The following is a 21548-nucleotide window of genomic DNA, read 5'->3' as shown; positions in this document are numbered from 1 at the left end:
CAAATTGTGTAAGTGCAGGCCCCACACACCCTGGATCTGCCCTGACAACCTAAATGAACAGCACCACTGGTGGGTAGACCAGGTCCACCTCAGGACCCTCAGCATGAAAATAAGTACCTGGAGCAAAGAGCTCTAGAGGAAACAAGATGCCAAATCAAAAGACAACAAAACACTATCAGTCTTACAAACAGTCAGTTGTCTTAGGTAGGCAATGGTGTCAACCAAAGACGCTATCGATTTCATTAGGTATCGCCCGAAAGAGAAGTGGGCTCAACTGGTTAAGGTCATCTGGTCTACCTACTCTAAGACGCATGCTCTGAACACATGGCAGCCCTTCTCCCCCAAAGGGCTCTTCTCCCAGACCATGGCATGCCACTACATACGGGACCTGGTCCACGGTCTTATCTTACTGAAACAGAAACTACTATTATTACATTGAGCGAGTAAAGGAATAATAGTGTCTTCAGATCACACAACAGCAGCAGTGGGGAAATAAAAAGCAACTGTGCAACTCTCTCCTAAAACACTGACTCAAACAGGTCAAGCCCCTGTCCCATACTTACAGTCCACTTTTTACCCAGACAGACTGGGTGTAGAAGTGCAGGTCCTTGTTCAGAACAGAGTTCACAGCCTCTTCTAGATGTAACTCTCTTCCTTCACAGTGTTCCAGAGCAAAAAGGCTAATGGAGGGTTCTTCAAAAACCTAAGAGTACAAAAAAGCAAGAAAGCATCAATGGTACATGTTGATCACACTTCAGTGACCTCCCAGTCAGCACACCCGGTACTCTGAATCCACTGTATCCTCGAATGCATATAGTTTACTGCTCTACCCTCTAATGATGTTATAGCTAAAACTGCACCGGTGAGATTAAATTCTACTCATAATTTTTGTTTACTTTTTTGTAAATTAAAGTTCCAGAATAGCATTCTTAATCTCATAATGAAAATGGACACTTGGTTCCAATTAAGGTCTGGCTGTGCTGTGATAAGGACACTGTGGTCCTGCCAATGCTCTCGGCTGGCAACAGAATGAACATGGGATGGATTGGCACCATTTCCCCAGAAAGCCACAGCTGCAGTCATTGAGAATGCAACGCTTGGTGACTCTAGGCTCTTAAATACATTCGTAGGAGAAAGAAAAAGGCATTTTTATTTTAACAGCAACAAAAAGCCAGAATGCCCAGGGACAGGAGTGATTTTTACATGAGAAGTTAGTATTCCCCAACCCCTTGTGTCAAAGAACAGAATCAATTTTACTCTTTTTCATTCATTGGTATATGCAAGACACCAGGCTAGAGGACTTTTCAGGGATGAGAGGACAAAGCAAGGCACCATTTCTTGTGTTCAGGACATTAATAACTAAATTGGGAGCATTGCACAGACATGGAAATGGAATCCAGGGTAGAAAAGGATATGCCCTGTAAGAGTGCTCAGAATCTAGAAGACTAGATCCTTTTTAGCAGAAGGGAGCAGGAAATGGGGAAGCTTCATGGATGCAGATGTTGTGGTCTGTGAGCTCAGTCTTCAAGGAGGCAATGGGTTTGGACAGGCCCATGGAGAATGGAGGGAAGGCACTCTGTACAAAGGAAGGGAAACAGAAATGCATGGAGGAACATGTTAAGGGAATGGCAAGTAGACCCATTTGGCCAGAGTCGAGTCTGACAGAAAACAGTGTCGGGTGCCTCCACTGTTTGCTATGCGGTATTGAATTATCTGCTTCTCCTTCCACTGACAGGGCAGAGACAAATTTACCACCAACGGGGAGTCCTTGAAGGTTCTTGGATAGGGGCTTAGGAATGGGCCAAAGTGGAAGAGTGTCCTTCTTATGCTTCCACTTTGTAGAGAAGGGAAAACTTATGCACATGCACACACATAATGCACACATATATACATGAACAACTTTCTAAAAAAAAGAAAAACCCATGAAACTACTCCTTGACTACCTGTCAGGAGAACAGGATCTGAGAAAAGAGACAAGTGAGAGCCAAATTTTTGACTACATGCCTTCTGTACTTTTCGAATTTTGAACCATGGAAATCTATTATTTATTCAGAAATTTAAGTTGGCGATCATTATGTACATTTTGCATGTATATTTGTTTTTCTTTAAATGGACTTCAGGAAATCTATCAAACAACACGAGTGAAGAAAAAAACCCAAATAAAAGGAAGTATACAGGAAAAATACTCTAGTCCAAAGAAAAAGAGAGCCAGACCTAAAGTGTGTATCAGGGTGGGGTGGGGTGGAATAGGGGGGAGGGTGGTAGAAGGTTAGGACAGGTGAATAAGGGATGGCCAGAAAAACTATCATAGTGATAAAACAGATATGATAAGGCAAACACATGGAATGAGCAGATACAGAAAAAGATGTGAAAAGATGTGGCTGGGGGCATGTGGTATAATTTATTATATACAAGGAAGTCAGGAGGCAAAATGTGCCCAGAAGCTAATAACTTCTATTTAGGACTGAATGTTTTAATGCTGAGGTAGACATAGGATAATCTGAAGAGATGTGTCCACCAAACACTGGGCTGTTTGATCTGGAGGTCAGGGAAACAAATCCAATGTAGGCATGGTAAGTGTGGGGACTCCCAGCATCTGGGAATATGAGCCAGTCAAGGTGGGGGAAATGGAGGAGGCCAGAACTGTGCGGGGTCGGAAATATACCAGGAGAGGGGAGCCCAAAGAAGAAACACTACAGAAGTCAAGGGGAAAGGCAAGGATAAGGAAGAGCTGTCCACAGTATCAGATACTGGTGCCACGTTGAGGAAGAGGGCGGCTGTGACGAGGCTGCCATGGTCTGGCGATTGGGAGGCAGCTGCAAGCCTGTCAGAGAACTCTGAGCGGTGCGGGGGAGAGGAGGGTGGACTCTAGGTGGTAAGAATTGTAGACTGGGTACACGGGCTATTTTTCAGAGAACTTTGGTGAAGAGAAGGAGGGAAATGGGCTAGTGGCCCATGCCAACGTTTGCGGGCATGGTGGAAGGTGACAGGAGTGCGGGATAGAAAGTAGCGGGTACTGCGAGATAAGAGGGGTGGTTCTAGGGAAGCAGTGAGTGGTCCAATCCACTGCTGCCCATCAGTTCAGAACCTCTGACTGGGAATCAGTCTGTGAGGGAAAAGAGCACTCGGCAAGGATGACATACAAGGAAAGACAGAAAAAGAATGCCAAAGAAATTTCCAGGTTTTCAAAGTAGGTACATGTATGAGTCATTTTCTCTTTAGGTTATGTGGCAAAGGTTAGCTGCTGTTGAGGGAAGGTCTGAAGTGTGGTCCCACAGAACTGTCTGCAGTGAGAGAAAAGCTGCCTATCTGCACTCTTCCACATGTGGCTACTGATGTGAAATGTGGCTTGTGTGGCCAAGGGACTGAAGTTGTTTACCTTATTGAAGTAAACATTAAATATAAACATTACAAATATAATATAAATAAGTATTAAATAACCACATGTGGCTAATGCTATGGTAATGGATAGTAATTAGGGATTAGAGGACGCTGGAAAAGAATGTAACAATCACTGTGTGCTGTGAGACAATAAGGGAAGCATAAATGGGCTGCCCAGGAGCATCGATTTTCCTTCAGTAAACACCATAAACTGGGTCAGGAACAGAAATTCATCTCTAGTCACTGAGTGACCACAGGCAAGATTCGGCACCTCTTCTGCTATCTGCAAAATAAAAATTGGAAGCATCCCAAGAGCTTACAGAGGAAATGTCCTTATAGGCATCCAGAGCAGCAGGTTAGAAATGTAGCCCAACAGCAGACTCTAAATTACCCACTAGAACTGGTGACTGAAGGTGGACAATCAAAATTCACAGATAAGCGCCTGACTTTATTGTTGGATTTTCTCCAACATCTTCACCTTAAGCTTAAAAAAAAAAGATTTTCAGCTTACCGCTTTACACATCTGGTTGAGTTACTAATTAGTAAGGAAGGGCAGAAAGGGCTCACAATCAACCATTAGCAACATTCTCCCTAGTAAAGAGTTCACTGCAGTAGAGTGACAGATGCCTGTATTAAAGGCATTTAAGACTCACATAATGTAACTGTTTTACACCCAAGAGGGGAAAAATTAAAAACTTCCTATGAGAATGTAATTTAAATGCTAAACACTATTGTAAGAAAAATAGGACCTGTGTACATTTTTCTTCCTCCTTTTGCAAAATGCCCATAAAGACATTTTTTAAAAGACTGCCATTATCACTCAAACTGCATCAAATTCATTCCTCAATTTAAAGACGATCTAGCAATTCTGTGTCTAGGAATTTATCTTTAGGAAACAATGTAAAAATTGATGCAGGGGATCACAGAAGATGGGTTTTAAAATGATGATGCAAGGAGACTGAGAACAAAATTATAGAAAATGACTGAGACAGTATTTTTTATGAGTTTATATAAATCAGTAAAAATGCCCCACTGCTTCATTAACAACAATGGGATCATCATGTGGTCCAATCTATCAGACTTTTCATCTGAGAACATCTATTATTTCTAAGCTTAAAGTCATCCACCCTCTAGAGGTTTAATATATGTATTTAACCTGATCTTTCTCTATTTAAATTGTTTAAATTTAAATGGTTTTAATTTATAAATATACTTAAATTTATAAATGCCCTTGATTTATAAATGTACTTAAAGGCAAGGAAGGTCAGCATAAGTGCTAACGTGGACCGGATGGTGGAGGGGGGCTGACAGGTAATCAGTCAGAAATAAAGAATGCTGAAGAACTATTTTAAATTCATACTTTTTTCTGAAACGTTTTCCAGACATGGAAGTAGGAATATAAACTATTAATAGACTTCAAAACTGCAAACGACAGAATAATCTCAACTTTGCAAGGACAATAGGAAACACCAGACTTTAACTACAGTCTGAGCTCTACAAATGTCTTGGCCTCAGTCCATGTTAACTTAGAAGACAGCCAACCATTTGGGGCCAAAGGCTCTTCTTAGGTGTCAGCAGTAACAGGACATTCCTGCTGGGTCAAGTCTAAGCCACGCAAAGATCAGACACCTTTTCTAAAAAGAGGACATAGTTAAGAAAGAAAAGGAATACTTGAAAAAACTGTATACAAGAACTTTAAATAAGAAAAAAAAAAAAACGCTACATCAACTAAAATACATTTTAAATGACAGTACCAGTAATAACTAAGATATAGAGCACTTCCAGTGTGCCAGGCATTATATATAAAAATATCCATCCCCAACCCCTTATCCATAATTCTGAAACCCCAAAAGCTCTAAAACCCCCATTTTTTTTTCCTAATTCTACTGGCAACAAAACCTGACCTGAATAAGTGGAAGGCTACTTATAATATCTCTCCAATATGTATAGCTATAAATATGTTTGCTACAGCAATAGGAATCAGTTTAATTATGAGGTGCTTTGGGAATGTTTCCTTAAAGGCTGTATGTGAACCATACCACTGTTTAAAAGGGGAAAAATCCCAAATCCCAAAATACATTCAGATCAGGGGATTGTGAATTTATTCACTTATTCGATCCATACACCTTCTCACCGATGAAGGTGCTATTTTTACCCCCACTTTACAGATGAAGAATCAAGGCACAGGTGACACACAGTAGTGGGAGAACCGGCATCTGAGTCTGGATAGCATGACCGCAGAGGCTGGGTGCTCCACTCCTACACCATGGCTCTAACATATGCTGAATACCTGTGATTTTAATGTAGAAGAGTATTTCCGACTGGCGTGTGTGATTTTGTCTGGAGCACTTGACTCCAACTTGCTCAGCTGGGGAATATATATGACCCCTATTCTTACCTCCCCGCTTTGGCTTAAAAAGTGTGTCAGCCATCTGAACTTGAAGTTCTGAGATCCTGGTGTGAGTACTCTGCTAGAAGGACTACATTTACGTCAACATATTTTTAGTATGATTGGAAAAATTTTTTAAATCTAATTTTTGACTTTAGAGAAAAACTACAGATCTTTACTTTGGCAACTGTATAGTTGAGTTTCAAATCACCACTTACATGGAAAAGGTGTTGATAGTACCTCGGGATTACATTAATTGGTCAGACTCTAAGTATAACATACACTCTTCAAAACATTCAGCAATCAGCCACTGAAAACAGCCATATCCATACAGCCCGACAACACTGCTTCAGAGCAATCTCTGCCAAATGAACCACAGCTAAAACACTAAGTACAACTGAAATAATTGAAGAAGAATAAACATAATGCATACCTCTACCACCATTCCGTTCCAGAGCAATACCAAACAGTATGCTGGCAAAAAAGTTATGTGAAATGATACAAATTTAACAGAAGGCTCATAAACCTCTCATAAGACTCTAATCTGGAATCTTTTTAAGTTTGGCCTACCAAGTTCATGGTAGTCTTGAGGTTGCATAGCAAATATTAATTATTGTCTGTGAGCTGTTCCATTACTGAGTGCTTACCATGAGCTAAAGGCTGCACACGTACTAGCTTGTTTATTTAAACCTCACATTTCATTAGATGAGAAAGTTGAGACCTAGGGTAGTCAGAAACATGCCCAGGGCCACTCAGCTAATAAGTAAGGGTATGTCAGGCTCCTAGACCAGACTCTTCACCAGTGAACTATAATCGTCCTCAGAGAACTGCTTTCATTTGGCTTAGAAAATTGGTTTCATTATACATCTACCTAATTGTTTTTTTTTCTCCTTTAAAAAAAAAGTTATGATACATTTTAGAAAAATATATAGATGACCATGCACCCAACACCCAAAAGTAATAAAATTTTATATTTGTATTGAATTTTATAAATACATAAAACATAACAGGTAGAGCTGGATTAGAACCTCTCCTCCTTTGTAAAGGTAACCACTATGCTGAAGATGTGAATCCTTCCTGCTCATATTTTTATACTTTACTAATGGCTATGCATCCTTTGTTTTTAAGTATCACTGACACTTATCTTACAATAACACCCTTTAGTAATACATGGATCTCACTTTTCATACATCAATGCTGCAACAAACATTCTTATTCCACCACCCTTCCCCATGTAACTGACCCTCCTTCCAAAAGGTGTGTATGAATAATCCAATTTCTTTGCCACTCAACCAAACCTTGGTGTTGTCATTCAAATGTTTGTATCTCAAGTAAGGTAAAGTTACCTAATTATTGTTTTATTTTGCATTTACTTGATCACTAGGTGAGGTTAAACATTTTTTGCATATCCTTAGCCATTTTTCTCTCTTCTATGAACTGCCTACTTGTGTCCTCTTGCTAAGTTTTGAAATAGGTTTTTCTTTTTTCTCAGTTGACTTGAGAGTTCTTTTTATATTCTGTACACTAAACCTTTGCAGGTTTTATAAGGGCTGCAAATACATTCTCCCAGTCTGTGGCTTGCTGTGGTAGGCTGAATAATTAATATTCTCCCCACCCCCCCTCCCTAAATGTTCACATCCTAATCCCTGGAACCTGTAAATATGTTACCTTATGTGGTAAAGGGGACTTTGCAGATGTGATTAAGAATTAAAAATCCTGGGGTGCCTGGGTGGCTCAGTCATTAAGAGTCTGCCTTTGGCTCAGGTTGTGGTCCCAGGGTCCTGGGATCGAGCCCCGCATTGGGCTCCCTGCTTAGCAGGAAGCCTGCTTCTCCCTCTCCCACTCCCCCTGCTTGTGTTCCCTCTCTCACTGTGTCTCTGTCAAATAAATAAATAAAATCTTAAAAAAAAAAATTAAAAATCCTGAGGTGGGGATATTAGTCTGGATAATCCAAAGAGGTCTAATATGATCACAAGGATCCTTATAACAGGAAGGCAGAAGGGTCAGAGGACAAAGAGAAGTTGGGGTGATACACTTTGAAGACAGACAATGGCCATGAGCCAGGGAATGCTGAGGACCTTGAGAAGCTGGAAAAGGTAAGGAAACAGATTCTCCCCTTAGCATTTTCTGGAAGGAATGCAGTCCTGCCAGCATCTTAATTTTACCACACTAAGACCATTTAGACCTCTAGAACTGTAAGACAGTTTATTGTTTTAAGCCACTAAGTTTGTGGGAATTTGTTACAGCAGCAATAGGAAATGAATATACTTGCCTTTTACCTTTCTCCTACTGACCTGCACATTTTGTTTTAAATCCATCCTACTCCATTATCGTTAGGTAAGTTTCCATATTTTCTTCTAAGTTTTAAAGCTTGTTTTTCACATTTGGATGGCTATAATCCATCTGGAACTTATTTTTGTCTTTGGAGTAAAGCAAGATTCTAACTCTGTCTTTTTCCATGTAAAGAGCCAACTGTCCCAACACTATTTATTTAATAGCTCCTAATATCCCCATTGTAATGCTATTTCGGTCACCTTCCAATTCCATTATTCCTGTGAAATGCTCTCCTCTTCCACTGTTCGTTGTCTCTCCTTGCACCAATACCCACCATCTTAATTATTATTGCTATAAGTGCAATATATACTTGGGAGGACAAGTGATCCTGCCTGTTGTTCTTAAAAATTATCTTGGCTATTTTGGATCCCTGTCTTTTCCAAATCTAGGATAAGCTTCTCATGTTTTCCCATCCCACCCTAAAAGACACTCTCCTAGAAAGAAAAAAGATTCTGTAAGCATTTTGCCTGAAATTGTATTAATTTGGAGAGGATACTGAGTCTTCTCAATCTATAAAAGGTTACATCTCTTCATCTTTTAGGCCCTTCCAAAAAGTCTTCTAAATAATTTTCCCCATAAAGGACTTACTTGCACTGTGTTAGATTCTTAAGTACTTTGTACTTTAATTGGCATTTACCTTATATCCAAAAACTTTTTAAAACTTCATTATTAACTCTAACAATTTATCTGTACATGCTTTTGACAATTTTGTTTCTTCTTTATGCGTTTTTTTGTTTTTGTTTTTTGTTTGTTTCAATCTTATTCATATGACTGGGGCTCCAGAATACTATTGAAAAGACATGGTGACAGTAGAGACCTTTGTCTTCTGCCTGAATTTAAAGGGAAATGCTTCGAATGTCTCACTAGAAAGTGTGATGTTTACTCTGCAGGGTTTTGCCGGCCTTCATTTTTAAAATGTACAAAAGAGTTAATACTATTAACTCAATATGGATTAGGTGAAAAGTTTAACAGTAACCAAACTCTTCTACACTTTATAAACTCATTACTTCCTTTCATTCTGTGGCTGGACTGACAGTCTTCTACTATTTATAGCTGTGGCCCTTATTCAGCACTCTTGCACAGTCTTGCCAATTCTTATTCTACTTCTTAATATCATTTATGTCATCACAGTTATAATTTCATTTGAAGTTTTTCCACAGCCTCTGTTACAATGTTTCTTTTGCTTTGCCTGCTGATAGCTGCCAGGATTGGATTATTACTTCAAAGGAGGCCAACGTCCATGCCAGGCCACCATGGAGACACTACAGAAGCAGTGAGCAGAATGCTGGTCGCATGGAAACACAATAAAAGCACGTTACCCTACACACTACAAGGCCAATGCCTGAAGCGTTTATGTAGGCTCCCCACGCTCCCCCTGCTCCTAACCAACTGTTCTGGGGGCTGTTCTATGGCATGACCTTATTGCAAGCTAATATACTATGTTATTCCCTCATATCATAGGAGTCCTAATACTGGATACATTGTTTTTCATGTCCAATTAGGAATATACCCAGGATACTTATTTGCAACAGAACTAAAGGCTGACAAAGATTTGAAAATACCTGTTCTAACAGTTTCTTTACAGATGAGTTAACGGAGGTACAAATATATTACGTGATTTTCCCAATGTCACCAAAAGTGAGAAGCAGAACTATCAACTATGCTCCCAAGGTCCTTTCACTGTAAAATGACTGCAAATTATCCATGGACCTCTAGAATGTAACATATGTCTGGACAAACAGAAATTAGCCTGGAACAAACAGTCATTTGTAAAACATACTGATTTTGTATGAAGATGAAGTCTTTAAGACACCTCAATATTGGGCCCCTGGGTGGCTCAGTCGTTAAGCATCTGCCTTCGGATCAGGTCATGATCCCAGGGCCCTGGGATCAAGCCCCACATCGGGCTCCCTGCTCGGCGGGAAGCCTGCTTCTCCCTCTTCCTCTCCCCCTGCTTGTGTTCCTGCTCTCGCTATCTCTTTCTCTGTCAAATAAATAAATAAAATCTTAAAAAAAAAAAAAGACACCTCAATATTATGCCATTATGACTCTTTAACAGTAATTCACAGTATGTCTGGAAATGCCAACAACAGGCAACACCTCCGGAATTCTGCAATTGTAACTAATTAAAGCAAAATCAAGGGGTTGACTCATATATATATGTAAAGTCAACTCAACTGGACAGAAACATTTCCCAGAATTAATCCAGAATCACACTGGACTGTGGCTTAAGCAGTAGCATTAACAAATCTGGAGAAAAAGGCCAGGGGAGAGGCAACTGAATCAGAGAAGCAGGATAGGTAGAGTGTGTCTAGCATTTTCTAGGGAAAGACAACAGAATTTGGAGAATGCACACAACTGGGACCCTCAGGAGTCTCTTTTGTGGGGAATGTTAGCTGAGTAAACTAATCTCAAGATATCTAACTTCATTTTACCTAAAGCTTATGCTCAACAAATAACCTTCTGAGGACTAATTCCGTTTCCCCTGTTCTTCTAGAGAGGGAGAAAAACGCTCAGGACAGAAATCTCAAGCATTCCAGCCATGAGAATCCACCTACTACAGATTACTGTATTGACCTGGTTCACATATCAATCTCCTAGGTCTATCAACTCAGGGTGTCAGAGCCACCAGGGGGAAGCATGGTTGACTTCACCAAGAAAATGTTACCTCTGTTAAGGCCTCTTCATGGTCAGTCTGGGTGTCTCTGCTGGGATGCCCACCATAGCTCACATTCCCTCCATTTCAAAACCAAACCTACTGCCTAAATGTATCTTGAACAAAGACTTTTCAAAGATTTAAAACACTGCATGTAAAGGCATTAGGAAGACAAACGTGTTGTCCTTACATAATCTGAATATATTCTTTAAGCAGTTCTTGGAGTGAAAAGGTTATATATATATAGCTCCCAGGTCCTTCCCAAGCGACACCTTCACTTCACTGCTTGGGTTCCACAGAACCAAAACAATGACATGCAACTGCACAGTAAAACTTAAAAACTTTTTCTGTTTTCATTCTTAATTATTCACTTTTGACTTCAGGAATGTAAAATTGTAATTCTTCAAAGACAAACAGTAATACTCAATAATTCTGACTGTTTCTAAAATGCCTTCCCTAGAAATTTAGTTGGTTAGCTTGCTGAATTAGATAGGAGTCCTGCAAAATCCTTTCAAGATGGTACTTTCATATTTAGAACTATATATTTTGCTTTTAGTTAATACCAAATAAGTATCTGTCTGCTGGTTTGACCACAAAAATTGCTAAGAGAATTCCTTTCCCAGTAAATGTGGACTGCTGGTCCATGCCTTTCTCAGCTTTATCAATACTTGGGAGAGACTAACCAGACAGCATTCTTTTTTTCTCCACTGGTTTTTGTCCAACAGACAGGAAGTATCAGTAGACACTTAGTCTTTCCCAGTTGGTGTATAAAGGGCCACTGGGAGAGACCACAGACTGTTTCTATTCTTGCTCCTCACCCAAGACTCTATTCTTAGCTTGATACCAAGAATACTCTCTCCAGGAATGTCTTGTGAAATAAGACTACATTGCTTAGGTTGGGATCAAAGTTTCTGAGTATGATCGTCATCTCTGGAGTCAGCTCTGGTTGAAAGGTCTGTCACTCCTACCATTATGCAGGGCTTCAAATCGCCTCTGTGTAAACCTCAGCTTTGACTAAATGCTCTGAAGAGAAGAAAGGATCATAATTAGACATCTTGAAAATATCCCAGATCTTCATTACTTCCTCTGCATAGACCCTATAAACATGGAGCCCAGAACTGATGCTGCAAAGTAGTAATCTGGTTTTGCTCCAATTTAAACTTCTGAGTAAATAGGACAGAAAGGAGAAACTGCTTACTCTATAAATGTGGGTCTCCAAGGTGACCCAGGTATCTTTGCACACACCAGGCAGGAAATCCCTAGTTCCCCCAAACAAAGGTTTGAAATCAGTATCAGTAGCCATATTAAGACTCATGCCTCAAAGTAACATTCTACACCTGAGTAGCAAGTAGTTGTGTGTCTTACCTAGAACAATAAAATGATAGGGCTATTGTTTTTATTAAGCAGCTGCTACAATTACAGCCAGAATTTACAGTTAATTAGTAGCTAATATTCAAGGAGTGCTCACCATGTGCTGGGCATTTAATAATCATCATCTCATTCAATATCCCAGTGGCCTTACAAAGTACTATTATTTTTGATAGATGAGGAAACTGAGTAACTCTATTAAATGTCATCCAAAATGGTTAAAGTATCAAACTGGGATTTAAGCCCAGGTCTCTACATCCTGTGTTTTGAATTCTTGCCTAAAAAAAAAATATGTATCAGTCTACATTTTGGTTGGATTTCATGAGTGAATCCCAATTTTACAGTCCATGAATAAATTATTCATATTTTTATATTTACCCATGTATCACTTCTTCCAATGTCACATCATTCATGGTAATTACACTGGACAAGAAAAAATCTTACAATTATGCATACTTACATAGTCAATGCGCTTGAGAGATTTAACTCTCGATGTTGGGCAGCCACAGGAAGCAAGGTCAGCATAGAGGCCTTCTTCTAACACACACTGGTTATTAGAAGTGTCCTCTTGGTAATACAGGAGCCAGCTTAAAAACAAGCAGTGAGACATTCAGTCAAATTGCATCAGTTGGCAGTGTGGGCTCATCATCATGCTGTGGGAACTGGGTGAGGAGTAGGACTTAAAAGTCATGGTGCTGACCAGCAGCAAACATTCAGCATTGGTTTAAAGAAACAGCTACAACTATCATTTACTGACTGCTTACCCTGTGCTAGACATGGGTTAGATACGTAACCTGTATTATTACACTGTGTCCTCAATCCTATGAAGTAGAAACACATCCTTATTTTTTATAGGCAACAAAACTAAGGATTAGAAAGGTTAGGTGATATGCCCAAGGTCTCCTCAACTGTTAAATGACAGAGCTAAAATCTGAAACAAGACATCTGCTTTAGGCTAACGATATTAGCTTCATGTAGTGCCTTCAAGTACAAAACCCTGGGATCGATTATAGTGATTATTAAGTACTTGAACAGATTAGAAATTCTTTTAGGAAAAACAATCACTTGTATCCTTATTTAATGATGGGCTTGCTGTCAGTCGGGGAGTACAGAAACTAGACTCATAAAATCACACAACAGTATATAAAAATCTGTCACCTGTACATCTGCTAGTGATTCTTTAAAAAAGAAATATGCCCATTAGAATCTTTGATAGTGATTATCTTCAATATATCACTCGTCAGAAGTTTGGTTAGGAAATGCCTTTTTGAAAAGAAGGAGCCCAAGGGAGAAATGAAGGGGCTATTATTACTTCCCATCCAGTGTGTATAAGTTCTAGCCCCGCACTCTCAGACCACCAGAACTGTACTTGTGCTCAACCGGCTTAACTCTGGATCACACAGAGATGCTCTGTAACACTGTAATTTACTGTCATATCTGCTATGTAATTAGGCATTTTATCAAACGTTCTCAACATGGTAGGCATGGAGTTTCAGCCCTTCATATGCATCATTTATTTGGTCCTTATAAAAATCCTTTGAGGTAGGTACTGTTATTATCCCTCCTTTACAGATGAAAAAACTGATTTTGGATAGTAATCCAATTCATTTAAGGTTATGTATCTAGGAAGTAGTGGAACTGGGCTTAAATCCAGGTCTCCCAAATATTCCAGGTACTGAAGCAACTGTCAGAGTTCCTGTATTCTTTTATTAAACTGCAGTTTAATAAACTACACATAAATATATATACATATATAAAAATATATATATACACATATATAAAATGTATATTCCCTACATAAAGTGAACATATGACTAATTTGTCCTAGATTTCAGTGTCAGGGAAAAACACTTTCCTCCGGAAAACCTTCAGTACTTCCATGAAAATATATCTTATAATTTCTTTCATCTTAGTCGAGAAGAAACTCAGAGCCAAATACTAGTAACAAAATTATTTCAAGTGCCCAGTATACACTTCTCTCTCACTAAAGAGTTGCAGATAATCTAACTTACAGTGTCCTATATATTTTATGTGTTTTAATATTATAAAAACCACATCCTTTTTGAAAGTATAAAAATAACAACATGCACAGAGAAGTTCAAACTAGTAAGAGCTACAGAAAAACTAGGAGGGAAAGACTGGTGAAATTAGAGTTAATTAAGAAGGTTGACAGAAGGGGGGCGCCTGGGTGGCTCAGATGGTTAAGCATCTGCCTTCAGCTCAGGTCATGATCCCAGGGTCCTGGGATCGAGCCCCACATCGGGCTCCTGGCTCAGCCGGGAGTCTGCTTCTTCCTCTCCCTCTGCCTCTCCCACTGCTCATGCTCTCTCTCTCTCTGTATCTCTGTGTCTCAAATGAATAAATAAAATCTTTTAAAAAAAAAAGGTTGACAGAAGGAATGGGGATGGACTGACCCCCTTAAAGATATACTTGGTTTGGTATTAAATGGGGGCCACAAGCTTACATGCCTGTAGGAGGCCAGGCAAGTGTTGTACGTGAGTAGTGTACCAGGTTAAAAAAAAAAGTGGGAATGTAACCTATGGTACATTGGAATCACATATGCCATTTACTTCACACTAGCTAATTACTGTGAAAGGTGAATGCTTCTCGAAGTTTTAAAATCTTCTGATTTTTTTTTTAAAGATTTTATTTATTTATTTGACAGAGAGAGAGAGAGACAGTGAGAGAGGGAATACAAACAGGGGGCAGTGGGAGAGGGAGAAGCAGGCTACCCGCCGAGCAGAGAACCCGATGTGGGGCTCGATCCCAGGACCCTGGGATCATGACCTGATCGAAGGCAGACACTTAATGACTGAGCCACCCAGGCACCCCAAAACCTTCTGATTTTTTTTTAAAGAGGTGAAAAAACCCTAAACCAAAATATGGATATTTTTTAACATAGAGTGTAGGCCAAACAAACAACACCTGCTGGCTAGCTTCCCCTGAAACTTAGAGCCGTTCACAGAGAGCAGGGTTAGCAAGCTATGGCCTATGGGCCATCTGTCCCCTGCCAGTTTCTGTACAGATCACAAGCTAAGTCTGCTTTTCACGTGCTTAAATGATTTAAAAAAATTAAAAGCACCTGTGATATGTGCCTATGCTATAGGATTCAAATTCCAGTGCCCATAACTAGAGTTTCACTGAAACACAGGTGCGCCCACTCACTGAGGTACCGGCTGTGGCTGATTTTGTGCTCACAGTGGCAGAGCTGAGTAGCTGGGACAGAGCCTGCAAGGCTACCTGGCCCTGAAAGAAAAGGTTTGCCAACTGACCCCTGGTTTACAGGGTAAGGCAGAAAGTACTCCGCGGAGTAAATGTGGGAAGAGTGGAAGAGAGGGAGGCAGTGTAAGGACAGAATGGGGAATGGGTGGGACAGATAAGACTGACTGATGGTAAATCCTGGAAAAGGAGGCATCTGAACTCCATCGGACGGGTAGGAGAGGATGACTGGGGGATGTAAAGCAGAGTAATAAAAATAGTAAACTGTATTTTGGGACAAATAATTGGGCTATGACCGGTTTGTGGTAAAAGATGGAAGGAAGATAATACTGGAGTGGAGCTAATCAGGAGACTGGAGTTCTTCAAGTAGAAGAACTGATTCAAGAGGAAAAGGAGAACTGATGAATCCAAAATATCTTGAGGAATAAACAGAGAGATTCTGATGAGTTATTAGGTAGATACTTGAAATAGACCTACCACTGAACTGTATACTTTAAAATGGTAAACTGTATTTTATGTATATTTTACAATAAAAAATTGAGGAAATATGTATTAGCCTTGGGAATCACATATAGTTCATTTACATCTGAAAAAGACCCAATGTATGGCTGTAGCTCAAAGAATATAAGATTTAATTTAAATTTATTAAAATTAATTTAATTTAATTTTTTAAAAAATGACTAAAGCAATCATGGGTCTGACATTTGGTATGTGATCATGGGAAACCCTAACTTTGAAATCAGGAGTCATCTGTGAGATGAGATTGATACATACGTTAAAGAAATTTTTTTTTAATTTAGGTGTAATAGGTCTATTATGGACAAAACACTACTTTTTATATAGCATTCTATTATGCTATCCAATAAACATACAATATAAGCATTCAAAATATTTAGAAAATAATCTAAAATAACAGCGAGAAAATAAAATGGCCACAATGTTGCCAAAGTTAGCTAATCAGCATTTTTTTCTCTGTATTACAAGGTGGCCCATAATACAGGCTAGGCAAAATTACTGTAGACTAATTAGCACTTGACCAATGACTAAAAGACTTTTTTTTTAATTCACTGTGAATCAAAAAAAATAAAACAAGTCAAACCTCTGCAAATTTAAAGGAAATTTAGTTATTAAACATTAGTAGAAAACACTCAACAAGCATACTTACCAACCCCGAAGAACTTTAAAAGAACATGGCATGAATGAAGTCAAATCAGAAATTTCTTCTGTAAAATCTACACATTCACCTTGGAACCCTGGTTTACTGAATGCTTTGAGCTATGAGAACAATAATACAACAATTTAACAGAAAACAACTGTTTGACATTATCACAAAAGTAAATGCAAACCTTTCATTTCTTGTATTTATAAAAAAAATTCAGCAAAATTGGGGCACCCGGGTGGTTTAGTCGGTTAAGCGTCTAACTCTTGATTTCGGCTTAGGTCATGATTTCAGGGTCATGGGATCAAGCCCCACATCAGGCTCCACGCTCAGCTTGAGAATTCTGCTTGAGGATTTCTCTCCCTCTCCCTCTGCCACTCCTCCTGCTCATACTCTCTCTAAAATAAATAAATCTTTTAAAAAATTAAAATTCAGCAAAATATGAGTGTTTAATCTATTACCAATGGATCCTTGTTAAGGATGATATTCTCTTTAAACTCCCATTTTTGTTTCCTTACCCATTTCTGGAAATGTCACCATTTATTTACCATTTTCATCCATCTTTTGCACCAGATTCTGGGCACAGAGGCCAGAAAACAATTCTACATATAAGATTAAATCAGAATCCCTCCTCCACTAACATGTGGTCCCTGCCCATTGTATCAAACAATTACCCCTTGGGCTGAGACTACATGTTTAAGATAAAGAAGCAATTCAGTGCTAAATATGAAGGCAGTTTCAGTTAGTACGAGGGGTGGTTGGTAAGCCTTTTCTCTTCCCAGGTCTCCCTGACCCAGTTAATAAAAGGTTGCAGGAGGGAGCCTGAGCACACACAGGTAAGTGGGCCTGAGGAAGCTCATGAACAGATGGCAGAGAAGGTAACGACGAGAGTAGCAGATTTATGGTGGAGAAAGAAAGACATCCATGTCGTGCATGTCAGCCAACGGGCTCCCTTTTACTGTTAAGAATATCCTAAATATAAAGCTTACAGTTATATACAACCACATTTCTACTTTAGTCCTTTTTGTTGAAAAATCCATGAAATCTCAACTGTGATTCCCTTCAGACCCGATACACAATAATCTGCAACTCTAGTGGCCTTGGATCTATGTAATAGGGAAGAAAGAATTAATGAGCCCTATAAATATTTCAAAACACACTGGAGCCTTGAAATAACATGGCCCCCGGTTCACCGTGCACTGACAGGCCCGCATTGTAGCTAAGAAGGCATCATACTGAGTGCTGGGCAGCACTGTCCTGTCTCTCGCTCGCGCTGTATCAAGAACAAAGCTGCTTTGAACTGCTGATGTTTGCCTCCTTCATCTTCCCAAGAGTCCTCTTAGAGACTGATAGCCTCCGAGTTCTGAGGAACTGCTTGTGGACTATCTCCTTCTGCTCTGACATCAAAGACCGGCGAAAATCAGGGAGGTGGGAGAACCAACTCCCCTGGACCAACCATGGCTTGGCACAGCCTGACCTGCTATTGTGAAACCAGTCTGCATTTGAAGCATTCCAACACCAAGGGACTCCTTGCCTTAAGGAGGTATGACCCAGCAAGTTTCTACCATGATCCTTCTGGTGGATACAGAGGGTAGCAACAAAAAGGAAGTCCAAAATGAGGCAGACTTCTAAAACAATTCCTTGTAGAAGAACAATTCTATGTGTCCAGGGAAACTGCCCCTCATTTCCTTGATAAGAACATATATTTTGGTTAGTCATTTTCCAAACTACGTGTTTTAACTTAAAGGCTTTTAAACAGGAGATCGAGAAGTAAATCACAATTTTACTTCCAAAAAACGTAATTTCTTCTACCTGCAAATATCTTAATTCACAATTAAGAGTTGGAAAAGCCTCATGAGAACAGAGGTCACAGCTGTCTTGTTCACTCTGCATCTACCCAGTTTGTTTTTATGTTGCTGAGCTTAAGGTTTATACTTCACTATTTCACCATGAAGCCATGAAATCCAGACAACTGACAATGCAAGTTAAGCATTTTCAGATGGTATATATAGTAACCAACTCTAGTGTTTAGTCTGCCTTCAGACCCAGGAGCATTAATTAAAATACACACAGACACACAAACACACACACATTTGCCATAAAATACTTCTTGGATTTGATGGGTTAATTCTTTGCCCAAACTGAAAAATCAGGCTTAATGCTGACCTGAGCTTTTTAAATTTTTACTCCCCAAATGAGACAGAGTGCCATAGGGTTCACCCAAAATTTGATCAATCCCAGAAAAGTAATGCCTCATTTTGATTACCCTACAAATGTCTGAGAATTCTCATAATAATGTTCTGAGAGTGGTCCATATAGAAACCAATTCTGTGTTTATTAATTATAATAATTAAATTATGGTTTCTACTCTTAGTGAAATTAAGTAACAGTGCCTTGGTAAAATTAAGACCTGGGAAAAGGTAGGTGGATAAGGCACATTCTGGTTTCCTTTTAAATCTCCACCAGCCTCGCAAATGGAATTGTACGGATACACACACACACACACACACACACACACTACCACTGTTTTGCAGTGCCAACTACCTTTTCACATATATTATCTTACTTCTTTGAACTACTGTTTTAGACAGAAACTATCACCATTTTATGATGAACTTTTTACAGAAATGCTTTTTATTATGTACTTTTCATTTATGATATATATGAATAAATATAATAGGTCTTTTATTGGACAAACGGAGAACTCAAAATTTTAATTACTGACCAAACACGTAAGTTGTACTCAATTTATTTCACAATATCAGAATAATTTTCTCAATGTAACTTTATTCCAACACTAATTTCTATGAGAAACTTTCTATCGTACCTAAACAAGACTTCCTGCAGCCCTTGGACCTCCCTCATTGTTAAATAAGGAAAAGTCTTGTTTCTATCAGTTTCTATTCTTCTATTACATCACAGTGTCTCAGGATTGTAGTGTTATGTACTCCTAACATCAAATACTTACTACACAGTAATTTTACTTCCCTGGTTACTCATAGAAGGCTTTCTTTACTCAGGAAAGTAGCTCTTCCTATTTCTGGTCTTTGGATTCTATAAAAATGATCTGGTTGCAGCACCACGAAGAGGTGTTTTCCTCTAGTACTCTTCAATCTTATTGACATTTGCCTAAAACTGTCACTTTCCTGTCCCCCATACATGGTAACTGTTAAATATCCTGTGACCACTTTAAGTTCAATGTAGCCAAATTATCCAATATAAGAAAATATCCAGTTGCTTTTTTCTCAGCTAGAATCATGTATAAAACGAAAGAGAGGCTCAATATTCCAGGAAATCAAAACTTCTAATAATATTTGCAAACAGATTTGAAAAATATTCTAGGAAGAAAAAAAATGGTCCTTAGTTGTACCAAAGGGCGTAACTGGTTAGAATTTCTAGAGCACCGTGCCTGACTACAACCTCCCTGAAAACTAAACTCACTTTTATAAAATTTAATCTAGTGAGTGATCTGATCTGCTAAGATAAAGAGATGATACCATTATGAACATAATCCATATTCTGTTAATTTTTTGTTTTCTTTGGGGAAAATAATAAAAACAAAATTAAATGCTAGCTGCTGTATATGAAACTATATAATGATGCTGTATATTTTGAGTTGGCAGTTAGACTCGGTGACTGGTCTTCAGCCACAGAAAAAAAAGAATCTTCTCAAAGGAGGTGTTCTGTGTCTCAAATAAGACGTATCTCATTATAATATGGTTACACAGCAGAAATGATGTATTTATCAGAGTAACGCTCATGATGTATATTTATCTCCATACACATACATATTCTGGCTTTTCCCTTCTTAGGTTGCTTGAGGTTCCCTTTAAAATCACCAGCACTAAAAAATAAAAAAAAACAAAAAACAAAAAACAACAACAAAGCCGTCCTTTGACTTGAACTCTGAGAAGTCATTTCCTCCTTAGTCCTCAGGGAAGATTAACTATCCCAACTGACTATGACAGCTATTTGTGAAGAAGAAAATACTTTCTAATCACTGAATGGAACCAGAGCTAGTCAAGATCCTCTTTCCCCACCTTAGTAAAAATAAGCAAAACATTCCGAAAATTTGGTTCAATGAAAATAGTAAGAGCTTTGATACTAGGTAAACGAAGGAGGCTTTGTCTGCATATTAATTATCTGGCTATCATACACCTGTCAGAAATACTTATTTCACAAGGCAATGGCTGAGCCAGATCCAGAAATATGAAGTGGGCCTGATTTCACTGCGTGTTTTCTGCTGCTTCCTCTCTCTTCAAGTTGGACTGGAAATACTATAAAGAAAATCCTCCAAGCAATCCGCCCCAAACAAGGAAGTCCATAAAAACAGAACAGGAATGTAGGAGGGAGAAAACCGAACTTAAAAGAATGTGACTTTTATCTGCACTTAAAACTCAGGAAATGTGCAGTTTGGAATTATCCCTGCTTAACCCTTTAATTGTTCATGTTATGCTGATTCACGTACAAGTGCTTTAAAAGTTCACTGTTGGAGTTTTCAAAGATTTGAAATAAAGATCTCGCAGGAAGTGTCTCCTAATATAACAATTTAATTATATTCAAAAAGGAAATGTTGCCAATAGGCCTGAGCTAATCAGAAAATAAGAAAACCTGAAAACACTATGAACAGAAACATGGTTACAACTAAGCTGACTTGAAATACAGAAACACTGACATGAACATGAAAAAATAAACACATGCAGAGAAAAAGATTCAGCATTATCTAAAGCCAGCAAATGTCAAATATTTAAAATTAATCACTCAATTGGGTTTTGACAGAAATTTTTCCAAATTTGTTATTTAAAATGAGACAGAAGCAGCAATGTCTCTCATATCCTCTTCCTCCTATGGTTGTACTGATTATATTATATATCTTTCTCTGATGCAAAATCCTGAAAACAGTTTAGTTGAGTGGAGTCATATGCTAAAAAAAAGGCCTATTTTGCTACTTCTAGCTGTGTGAAATGACACTTAAATTCTAAATCTTTGTTTTGTCATCAATAACTGGGATTAATTTTGACGTCACAGAGTTTTTAGAAGCA

At 38.8% G+C, this 21548-nt stretch overlaps 1 protein-coding gene across 2 annotated transcripts in view; it reads right to left on the bottom strand.

Annotated features, from left to right (window-relative positions):
* The window catches only part of CRYBG3 (crystallin beta-gamma domain containing 3), a 106100-nt gene that overhangs the window by 10106 nt on the left and 74446 nt on the right, over positions 1–21548 (bottom strand). For both annotated transcript variants that reach the window (XM_064580542.1, XM_064580537.1), the window contains exons 16-18: positions 16513–16622; positions 12589–12715; positions 564–703 (exon numbers count right to left, since the gene is read on the bottom strand). In XM_064580542.1, the coding sequence (XP_064436612.1) occupies positions 564–703; positions 12589–12715; positions 16513–16622 (377 nt within the window). The remainder of the gene's footprint in view (positions 1–563; positions 704–12588; positions 12716–16512; positions 16623–21548) is intronic.

Source organism: Mirounga angustirostris, unplaced genomic scaffold (assembly GCF_029215605.1).
Source record: "Mirounga angustirostris isolate CCGP_5_RB_7025 unplaced genomic scaffold, mMirAng1.0.hap1 SCAF_1, whole genome shotgun sequence".
NCBI lineage: Eukaryota > Metazoa > Chordata > Mammalia > Carnivora > Phocidae > Mirounga > Mirounga angustirostris.
This window is presented reverse-complemented; position numbering and strand designations above follow the sequence as displayed.